This window comes from Microtus ochrogaster, chromosome 6 (genome assembly GCF_000317375.1).
Source record: "Microtus ochrogaster isolate Prairie Vole_2 chromosome 6, MicOch1.0, whole genome shotgun sequence".
NCBI classification, from domain to species: Eukaryota; Metazoa; Chordata; class Mammalia; order Rodentia; family Cricetidae; genus Microtus; species Microtus ochrogaster.
Genome location: NC_022013.1, coordinates 67,415,764 through 67,427,334, shown reverse-complemented (window position 1 = coordinate 67,427,334; position 11,571 = coordinate 67,415,764). Strand labels below are relative to the sequence as shown.

The 11,571-nt window shown below is 44.6% G+C and overlaps 1 protein-coding gene across 2 annotated transcripts in view; it reads right to left on the bottom strand.

Moving 5' to 3' along the window:
* The window catches only part of Cacna2d3 (calcium voltage-gated channel auxiliary subunit alpha2delta 3), an 833,716-nt gene that overhangs the window by 149,152 nt on the left and 672,993 nt on the right, over positions 1-11,571 (bottom strand). For both annotated transcript variants that reach the window (XM_005348768.3, XM_005348769.3), the window contains 3 exons: positions 9,068-9,161; positions 5,723-5,818; positions 336-457 (listed from right to left, as the gene is read on the bottom strand). In XM_005348768.3, the coding sequence (XP_005348825.1) occupies positions 336-457; positions 5,723-5,818; positions 9,068-9,161 (312 nt within the window). The remainder of the gene's footprint in view (positions 1-335; positions 458-5,722; positions 5,819-9,067; positions 9,162-11,571) is intronic.

The window sequence follows — 11,571 nt, the reverse complement described above, 5'->3', positions numbered from 1 at the left end:
TATATGTCTGAGGGTATAAATCACAGAAGTTTCTAGCAAAGGATGCCTGAACCTTCTATACATGAATATTGAAAACAAATTGACTGAGAAGTTTGACCTCAAATTCTATAGGATGCAAAATGTCAACCTTGCTTCTTAAAATGCCCTACGCACCACTTGGTTGAGACACACCTCTACCACATTGGAGGCTGTCACTTGAGTGGAACAAGTAACTTGTTCAGACTTGACCCAATGTTCTGCATTAGCTCTGAAGACTGAAATTGACTCCTCTCAGGATTCAGGAAAACCCCCACAATGACCAGGCCAGCAGAGTGAAACAGAAAGACCTGCCCCACCTGTGCTGAATGGGATGGAGTACACGAAGCTCCCCGGAAGCTGTTCAGCAGCTCGTCGGTACCAAAGAGGGAAGTGATCTGCATTGAAGATGTTTTCTTTGTCTCCAGCCTTCAGGAAGTCTCTGAAAATGGACGAGAAGAGGATGATACCACTCAAGGTCAAGATGCACACAGTAGATCCAAGAGCCTTTGTCAGGAGGGACCAGGGTTGGTTCTGAGAAGTCCAACCTGCCCTCCTCAGTCCAGTGGTGGCACCAGTCAACACTTCACTCAAAAACTTCTTTGTAGAGTCCAGCAGTCAGATTCTGAGAATGTATTTCCACTACTTTAGGGAAATGACTGGGACAGGTGTAAGGGAGGCAAAAGAGGCCCCCTTTTAGGACCTCCAGGTTCTTCTTTGTCTATGTTTCTTCTCTCTTGACACACAGAATGGCTCCCAGGACCTCATGGCCCCCTCTTCTTTCCTGGCCTACCTGTCCCTTGCCCATGGCATTTTTTCTATGGAGAACACAACTGATACACATTCTCTTTCCCACTGCATCTTCTCAAAGTCAAAATCACTTTTCTTATTAAAGATTTTTTAGTAGATGCCTTATATGTAGAGCTTATGGAGTACAAGTTAATTTTTAAAAAATCTGTGCATCTATTTACAGAAAGAGTCAATTTGTAATGTCTGTATCTGTCACTTCCACAACCTATCAGTGTGTGTTTGTGTGTGTGTCTATGTTTGTACATGATGAATTTGTTGTTTACAAAGTTCCAAATGCACCACAAAATACACTTCAAAAATTGTCTCAAAAAAATTGTCTCCATCCCACGTGAATCTAAACACATGACACACATAAGCTCTTGTCTCACTCAAGTCTCTGAGCCCCTTGGTCACATAGCCTGCTTTTTTCCTGGGTCTAATTTACACATTGTCATATCTCTTTCCCCAAAGCCCTGTGGACAATATTTTTCTCAGTGTTTTACATCTCTCTAAAGAGCCTTAAATATGTAGTCATCATGATAGCTAGTGTTCCTTGTCAACTCAATGCCTCATAGGCAAGCTCTGGGCAGAACTGTGAGTGACTGTCGAGATGAAGGTTGGCCTCTGAGAATGTCTGTGAGCGATTGTCTTGACTATGTCAGCTGATATGGGAAGAGCCATCTTAATTGTAGGAGGAACCACTCACTGCGTGGGAGAATCCTAGACTCCATAAAATGAGGAAGGTAAGCTTAGTGTTTGTGTGGATTCATTAACCTGTTGTTCTCTCTGCTCTTGACTGTGAAGTAATGTGAACATTCTCTCAAGTTCTTACCATGACTGCCCTGCCATGATCGACTATAACCCGGAACTGTAAGGCAAAGAACTCATTTCTTGCTTTAGCTGTTTTCCCCATAGCAGTTGGAAAGGAAATCAAGACATTCCTCTTTACCTACAGCTTTGCTTTCTGTGTATTAGAGACTGGCAGTCAACCATGGTTGAAAAAAAATATATGTGGGAATTCTAAAAAATTAACTTGTGAGTTTAAAATTATCTGCCTCTTTGATGAAAATCCTTAGAGTGTCATTTCATCCCAGCAAGGACATGAGCACTCTTTGGCCTAACATATCTATGCTGCATACATTACCAACCCTTTAGTCATTTCACATTTACCTGTGATTCAAGATGCTTGTGACGACAGTGCTTATGTTAAAGTGGCCACAACCCATGTTCCAAGGCCTATACTATTCAACCCACAGCACACAGCAGTAAATCATCTTATCTCAGAACACCCAAAAAAGAGCAAATAATGTAATATTTTAAGAGAAATAACTGACATTCATATAACTTCTATTATACTATATTGTTACAATTGCCTACTATGTTCTTGGTCTAAAATTAATTTTTTCATAGGTGTGAATGCAGAGGAAAGACAATATACAGAGTTTGGAATTATCTAGTTTCAGATTCCCACTAAGAGTCTTGGGGCCTTTCTCCTAGGAGAAAGAGACTCCTGTTCTGAAGTCCAAATGAGTATCTGTTGACCTGACCTTCCTCCAGAGACCACTGTTACTCTATAGCCTCTGGGCACTTTCTGCTGATAGGGAGATACCTGCACTGTCTGCAAGTATCTTTCAGGAAGAGTGACCATTCAGGAAAAAAGTCTAAGTATGGAAATGGCCATCACTTGGATCTGTAATGCCTTCATTTTCAGTCCATGGATCAAGGAGAAAATTATGTCCTTACTAGGTTCTGAATTGGTGGTTTCATGAACTTTAACATTCAATTCATAAAATCAATCTTTAGTTTTAGGATGTGACTGGTCAAGATTTTTTTTTTTTTTTGATTCTCACTGAAGATGTATATACCACTCTGTTAAAAGAAAACCCTTGGCACAAGAGGCCACCTTCTGGTTCCCAATTCTGAAACTGGTGTCCCTGCAACCACATTACCAGGTCTCAGTTTTCTGTAAAGACAGAAACATTGTTCCCCTCAGCGTCCTCAGGTCTCAGCATCCAGCAGGCGCTCCACACATGTTTAATACAGAGGACAAATGTTATCCCATGTAGAGATAAAAGCTCAGCAAGAATTTGAAACAGTTTTCTTTCTTTAAAGTATTTCCCCAATTTCCTGATTCCTTCAGTGATAGGGGTGACTATCTTCCTTTGTAAATGACCCATTGTGCTAATATTGTCACAAAATTGTGGTGCCCCCAGGACTTGCCACAGCTAACTTGCTATAGCTTTGGTAGAGCTGCTTACTTTTGCTTACTAGCCCTCACCAACAACACTCCTTTCCAGAAATCTACCCATGAACTGTTTTTTTTTCTTTTGAAAAACGATAAAAATTTCCCTCATCTCTCTCAAAATACCCAGTCTGCCAATGGGCATCCATTGTAGGTCTCAGTAATTGTTGCGGGAGGTCCTTCCGCTCCTCCAGCCGATAGCTGCTGAGATACCAGCCCATTGGGGTGTGGTCTCTCTCCCTTTAAAAAAGAGGCCACTTCCCTTCTCTCTCTCTCTTACTTCCTGCTCCACTTCTGGAGACTAGACTCCCTTCCTGATTGTGCAGAGGGCTGTTGTCTGGGACGGTGATCTGTAAGTTTTTTCCCCTTTAAATAAATAACCATTCTATTAGTCATAATTCTAAACTGGTGTGGGATTGTTTTTGACTTACGCCTTCGCCTTCAAGTAATGCCGTGGATTTGGCACTCACTGAGGCAGGGATGACTACTTAGGTTGCAGGGATCTGATCATCACAATGACCAAAGGTGACTATAACCCGTGCTGTCCAGGTGAGCAGAAAAGAGGCCCACGAGTATATGCAGCCTGTTACTCTCAAGTGGGAGTCTGCTGTCTATCATGTCTACCTAACGAGGCTACCAGATTTACAAGGTGCTTCGTTTTATTGTTGCTATTTGCTTGTTTGCTTATTTGTATATATGGGAAAAATTATTTATTCTTTGATAATTTCATACATCATACTTTTATCATATCCTTTCCTGCCCCCAACTTCTTCCAGATCCTACCCTCTCCTTATGCATACAACTTCATGTTCTTTCTCTCTTAAAAAGAAAAAGAAGAGAAAAATGGCACTAAAATCATGAGTCTGGTTTGTATTGGCCAATTACTCCTGAGCACGCAGTCTATTCTGTAGTATGCTTGATGTGGCTGGTGCCACTCCATTGAAGAAAACTGATTCTCTCTCAGTAGCTATTGTGAATGAAAAGTTTCTTGGCAAGATGGTATGTCTTTGTGCCCACTTCTACTCCATATCTTTTTGAGTCATTGATTAAAGGGGTCCCATAGACTCTGTTATACATGACACAATATTGCCAGTACTATTGGTTATTCTCCACAGCTGATGATAAGACCCTATTTCTAAAGACACCATATAGCTTTTATCACATAGAACATGAAGAAATATGGCTGGTACTCAAGTGGAAGTTTCACTCCTATTGGCTAGCCTTCATGGGGCTAGAAGGCGCTATAAGTGCTACCAGAAGGAAAGGCAATCATTAATCTCACACAGCTATGAATCCTGCAAGCTATAATTAAGGCCTGCCTATAAGATATGCCCACTGGTGCAATAATGGCACAAATGTTAGGGGAGTGAGCAACCACTTTTTCTTGGCTCTATGGTCTATTCCATGGGATGGAACCTATACCCAACACAGTTATTGAGGTAACCTGAGACTAGGTAGGCCATAGGCCCAGGGGAAAACCTGTTACTATTATTGCTCTCTTGTTTTAATGTTAGCACTAGAAAAAATACAGTCTTTTTGCTCACTCTCTGGATCTTTTCTAGAGAAAGCAACGTGAAGCTCAATACTTCTCATCCTTTCTGGTTACCTACTTTCTAGGAAAGGCATTGTTTGAGGATAAACAGCTAAGGAGAGCTTTAAAAAGCCAAGCTTCAATGAAAACTTAATTCCAAAATTATATATGTGAGCTTCTAGTAAAGAGAAAGACCTTGAAAAGGAACCCAACGCCAATCTCACCAAACACATAAAAACTGACCTATCTACTATGTGCCAGGCTTGACTGGTACCAGGGTACTAACCAACAGGAAGAAACACTGCTGAACAGGACCTCAAGGGGCATCTCCCTTTGGAGCTCCTCTCAAACTCATGACCACTATGTGGATTCACCACTGTCCCTAGAGGTCTGGTGTCCAAGGTTTGCCGGGGACCTCTGAACTCGGCTAATCATTAAACACATCCTCCAACTTTGCTGAATCTTAGGTTCCATTTGTTCCTGACCTAACAATGACCTCCTATCAAAGAAGAGAGATTGAGAGAAAGTATTAATTAACTCAGGGAAGATTCAGACCATGGACCCATGCAGGTAAAACAACCATCTGATGTCTAAGGGCTGGAAGCTCCTGATGTATTGGGACTAAGCATGACCGAATAAGAAGCTGAGGGCTAGATTCAGCAACTGTTGGTTCCTATTCCATGACGTCAATCCTAGTACCTTCAGAGAGCCCACCTCTGGGTGAGAGGCCCTGGGTCCTCTCTGGCTGTGCATGGAGGCTCAGAGGTTTATTGAAACAAACAGATCAGGAGCAGACCTGAGGCCCTGGTAGTAATTCCTGGGAAGAGCTTCAGGATATCTGAGTGCCCTAACGGTGAGTCAGGAACCCAGCACAACCCTGCCTCCAGCTGTTCCACACACAGCAGCTGCATTGTCTCTCAAGTTGAGTCCTAAATGACTTAGCAGACAGTGACTTGGAGAAACAAAGGGTTGTGGAAGGGCCAGCTGACAGGTGAACGTGTGCACTGGGGCCCCAACAGAAGGAGAGAGAGGAAGGCTCTCAACAGGCACTGGGTGGCCTGAACCTCAAGAAATGAAATGAGCCCCCTTTGAATCTCTGCTTTGAGGGGTTTCACTGGGCCCTGCAGAGGAACCCTCCTACTTACTGATTGGTGAGCTGTTCGGCCCCCACGAACAGGTTGATTCTTGAGAGGCCTGTACGAGTGCCGAGGAAGGCAACCTCGACACCCTTGTCAGAATTCCTGAAACAGAACAGCAGACGTCAGGGAGTGCTTCTAGACAGTAAGCAGATAATGGCTTTTACATTTCAAGACTCACAGGATGTTTGACAAACGGCTGCTTTGAAATCTGAACTTTAAAAGTCACCAGGAGAACTCACACAGGCACACATGTACACATACACGCATGCGCCAAGGACAGACCACGCCTACCCCTGACACAACCTACAGGAACAGAGACTTTGAGGAAAGATGTAGCAAGCCCCTGCCGACAAATACAGAATGAGGGGGGATATGTACTTGCAGCCATAAACACTGCTCATCTCAAGGTTCTTGGTAGAAGCCTGGAGAAAGCAGCCTGAGACTCAGAGGAGAGACAGGAAGATGTCCACAGGATGTGTTTTTACTGTGAGGCTACCAAGTATACTTTTGGTGTAAAAAATGTCAGTAGGGTCTTCCCTGTGGAAGGAAAGGAGTAGAGCTGTTGGACCAGCTTTGGAGAAGCCTACAGCGTGGAAGGCTGGTGATGGAAAAGACTTTATAGCTTTCATTCGAGCACAGACTTCATTCTCAAAACCACTCCCAAAGAGATAAGTGAGATAATGTTTATGAAATATTCCCCAGAATGCTCACAGGCTGGGGACTTGGTCCTCAGGGGGTGGTGCTCTTTGGGAAGTTCTGGGAACTTCAGGAGGATGTCAGTAGCTGGTTAAAGGGAATTGCTGAAGGCAGAGCTTTAGGGGGAATCTTGTCCCTGTTTCCTCCCTCGTTTCTCCTATTTAGGGTGAAGTGAAGAGCTCCGCCCTGCCTCATACTCTTGCCACCGGGATGCTCTGCATGAGAACATGGGGCCGGGTGACCATGAACTGAGCTCTCCTGAGACTGTGAGCCAATATAACTCCTTCCTCACATTGTGTGCTTCTGTCAAGCACGCAGTTAAAGCCACAAAGGCAGCAAGGAGTACAACGGTTCCTTCCACACCCCCAGGGTGTCATTTGTAGAAACTGCAGCAACTGCCTTTGTAAAGGACTCTCTGCATAATGGTGCCTCATCTTCCAGAGCATACCTAGTGTCTGAACATGATCTTCGGGAGATTTCAGCATGTAATTCTTATTTTAGAAAAGGAAAAGTCCTCTTCCATAAACACAGCTTTCCCAGCAAGCAAATTAAGAGTACAATGGTAATTCTCGGGCTCTTTCTCTGTCTTAGATGCTAGTAGCAACTTGTTCCAAAGCACTGTCTGTGCCATTATTCAATATAAGGTTCTTGATTTCTTAGTCTTTGACAGTAGACAAGGTGGCCAGTACTACCTTTAAGTATATATGTGATGGGGGCTTGGGGGTGAGGGTTGAATAAAACCAACACGATGCATTTGGCTCTGTTTATAGCCTATACCAAATTGGAAGGCTATCCAATCAGTTACAGATGTGGACAGCAGGACAAGCTACCACTTAAGAAATCTGTAGCATGTGTGAGGAATGAGTCAGCAACCCTTGCTCCAAATTTAGAGTTTCATAAGACCCTAAAAGAGACACTCATGTATTTGTGAGAGAAAGAAAGCCTACGGTGAGCTTTGGTTCTTTCCCAGGCTCGTAGGGTGTATGCTCTATGCAGACAAGAGGCTGGCCCCTAGAATGATAGGCATGGCAGTCTCTCTATGGAGCCCCAGGCTCAGGTTAGACTGTCCACCTGAAGTTTTCTCTGGTGAGACTCCAGCGCCACTGTCTGGAGAGGCTTTGGCCATGTCTAGCCAGTGCCTGCCCCTCCCTCCGTATTGTCTGTCCTGAAAACCATCCCTAGCTTCCCAGTGTTCAATTCCAAACTGGGAATGCAAGTGGGAGCCTCAGCCTCTCTTGGCTCACACCACAACCACCAGAAGGGCTTGGGGTGGCCGTGGAGGATCTCAACAGCTGAAGCTCTGTCTGTGCGTGTCTACTGTCCTGACATGTACAGCAGAGACCTGGGTATCTCGGAGGCTGGGCTGCTGTTCTTTCCCATTACACTCTATTTTATATACAGAAATAGAGAGGTTTTTTTTTTTTTTTAGAAACAAAAGCAAATCCGTTTTTCCTATTTCTTTCTTAAAAGCCTTCAATGATTTTCTAATATTCTGAATATAAAATCCAAAATCTTGGAGGAAAGGGATACAGCTCATTGGTAGAACATCCACCCCATATGTGCCACACACTGGGTTCAATCCTTACTACAGCTACCACCACCATCACCCCCCCCCCACCATCATCATGATAATAAATTAAAAAAGAAATTCCAAACTCTCTTTTCAGACCCTCAAGGTCCAGAGCTACCCAGCCTGCTGCAGCACCCTGTCGGCACCTGACACCACCCCTCCCTGCCCCCCACATTTCTGCAGTAACCTCTCATGCTTCAACTATGCAAAGTATTTTCTCATCTAGTGGTTCTAGGTCTAGCTACTTCCCGAAGTTCCCCTTGCCCTCGACTGGTGCTATCGCCCCCCTCCACTCCAGGTCTTGTCAGTCTACCTGTTTGCTCACTGTGGGGATCCCAAGTGTTAATGGCTCCATATACCGCAGAAGCCTTGATGGCAGACATTATCTGTCTTCCGTCTGGATTACCCCTGCTTCCCCATTGCCTGGCTAGTACACAGAGTAGACACACACACACTCGATGGGTGGCAGGGAAAGAATGAACAACAGATACACCAGACAGAAAGGCAAAGGAAGAAACTAATGGAGAACATGGACCTAGAGAACTGAACGCTTGCTGCTTGAGGGTCTCGGGAGAGCCAATAGGAAAGCAATAATAAGCCGCTAACACATTTCTAGCCCTCGTTTTTGACATCAACTACTCTTGATTTCCCTCACCCGCACCCCCTATTCCACTTCACATACAAAACCACAGAGCAGTAACTGACACCCCCCTGAAAGAGTTATCCCTTTCCCCTGGCCTGCTCTGGCCTCTTCCCAAGTCCCCTCCAGCCTGTGATGGGGGAAGGGCTGTGGCAAGGCAGGAAGTGCCTTCTCCCAACCCTCTGTCGGAAGTGTCACCCTACCTCTGCAGACTGAATTTCATGTCATGTTAGTACTCAGAGAAACTCCACGTCAAGCCCCGGAGCCTGCCTGCCATCCAAGCCCATGCCGCTACTCTGTTCTAGCTCTGTGGTTTGGAGCTCGGGGGGAAATTAGAAAACTTCAACACCAGGCTTCTGAAACAGTTTAGTTCCTTAAACCATAACTTTGTTTGGGGGAGCTTGTGCGGAAATGTCCACAAAGGGGGATGCAGACAGCCACTTACTCAGATTTGTTGAGGGCCAGGCTGGTCCAATAGGCTTCAATAGGAGCGCTCACCACAGCATCAAAGAGGACTTCTTGGATCAATTCTTTGTCACCTATTGGGAAGGACAGAAGACAAGAAGGTTCTGGCTAGACTCCAAAGAGGGACACCATAGCAGCTCATGGGGCTGGTTTGTGGGGTCAGCAGGCTATGTTCTTCTACAGGGTGTTGCTTTATGAGTTAACTTCCCACTGGTTGCAAATATGAAACAGCCTGATACCTGATACACTCTTAATACCCCTGGGCCCCAAGCAATTGGACTAGACAGTAGCAAGTAGTGAGGCTGGGTGTGCACACTATAGCGTTCTCCCGTCTCGCTCATGCCAGGGCCAGCATACTGAGTCCTCCTGGAAAAGCTGCCTCTGATCCTCACTACAGCCATTAGTTCAACTCTCTGCATTCAGCAGGGTCTGAGAATGGGATACCACAGTGGACAATTATGGGGACTCGTAGGATATGATTTCTTCCATTTCAGACTTTTCCTCATTTTAATGGGGGATAGCTGTCCCTATTCAAAGGGCTTCTGGGCAGAGCACTGTTAGCAGAGGCCAAGTGGTTGGAGATCTTGAGTCTAGGAGAGGCTTTTCAGAGGTGGGCCAGGATTCAGTTTGCCCGAGAGCAGGATGAGATAAGCGCTATAATCAATTTCACATATTGTCAGGACAATGGTTGAGATGCGATTTTATAGTGGAATCCTGTGGCTAAGGTGAACAAACCCAATGAAGAGAAATGACACATACAAACTTCAAAAGGATGAAGAGTAAAAGTGAATTGTACGTATATCTGCACAGTATACGATTGTATGCAGTGACTCATATCATATATCGGTATATCTACATCCTGAGGTTCTCATAATAGAAATCTTTGACACCAAAATAGCTCATATTTCAGACTTTGGGAATTTTATAATATTTGGCATACACACTGAGATGTGGGGCTAGGACATGGATGTAAACAAAAATTTCATTTCATTTTTTTTTCATATATACCTCAAATCTGCCCCTGACTACAAACAATATTTTAAGATGATTTTTGTCCATAAAACAAATGAATTTTCTGACTGTTATAATGTCATTATTGTTGCTTAAGACAATTTTCAGATTTGGGATTTTGGAGTTTGGGATGGTAAATTCTGTATATACAGTTTAATACGCAAGATAATGAAAGAATGCCACACACAGCTCATGGAAACCTACTTCAAGAGTAGGAGCCTGAATGAGACACGTGACAAACGATGAATGAATACAGGAAAAGTCATTCTTTGGGGGAAGGAGAGAGTCCAGGGCAGGGAAACACAGAGACTTCAGTACTAACTCGGATATTGCTTTCTTAAAAAGTGCCTGAAGCAAACATCATAACATATGAGGAAGCTAAGCGGGGCACTAAAGGAAGATGAACTCAGAGCTGGCGATGTGGTTCTCAGTGAAGATGGCTCTGGCTCTCACAAAGGCTCGAGGCTTGATTCTGAGCACCCACACAGTGACTCACAACCATCTGTAACTCCAGTTTAGGGGATCCAATGCTCTCTTATGGCTTCTGTGGGCACCAGAAATTCAGGTGGTGCATGTAGGCAAAACACCCATACCCATAAAAAATACATTTTTTTAAAAAAAAGTCTCAATTTAAAAATGCATTTTCATAGCATCGCTATGCTTAAGATATTTTTGATACAGTAATTAACAAGTTCAAAGGAATGAAAAATTGGGCTCATCTGTTGCCCACCTGATCCTTTTCCTTACCAGAGGATAACTCCCAAAGCAAATCCAGCCCATGAAACTGTCAGTGTGTGGCTGGAGAGTCTCCACACACCTCTGCCAGGATTGCTCTGGTTATTCTGTGAGACACCACATGTCGAGCAGACTTCCCATCATTGATAAGTGATGCTCATGGAAGGGGGAGCAGGTGCCATGCCTTTCGGTGACTCCCTCTGTTCAAGTTGCGGCTACTGGAACTAGCTCGTCATGGGGAGGGTCTGCTCAGGCCTCAGGGGAGCATCCAGAACTTCTGCCCTTCAGTGTGTGTGTGTGGGGGGGGTCTCCCTCCTACCCCTAGGCCACGATCACTAGCAATTTAGTTCTCACAGGGCATATCCAAGGGAAATGGTTAGAACAGAATAAAAGGCAACAGGTGCCATGATAACCCGACTCTTGGAGAACCATGAGACCTAGGCTATGATCTTGCCTGAGGTCACTCTTTGGCCAGCCTTACTTCCTTATCTGTAGAAGGCCTGGAATAGCGGAGATGTGCAGTCTTGTCCACCTCCATCTTTATCACCTCTGTCTTACCCAGCTGTCTAACTAAACAGCCTATGAGTGCAGGGCCAATGTGACTAAGAGTACTGTGGTCATAACCTCCATTATTCCTCATGTCTTTCTACAGGGAGAGACTTGGCTGGGTATGATTGATAGTCCATATGAAGGCAAAGCTGCTCTTGAAACCTAAGGTTCCTTCGTGGCTTGCAGCTC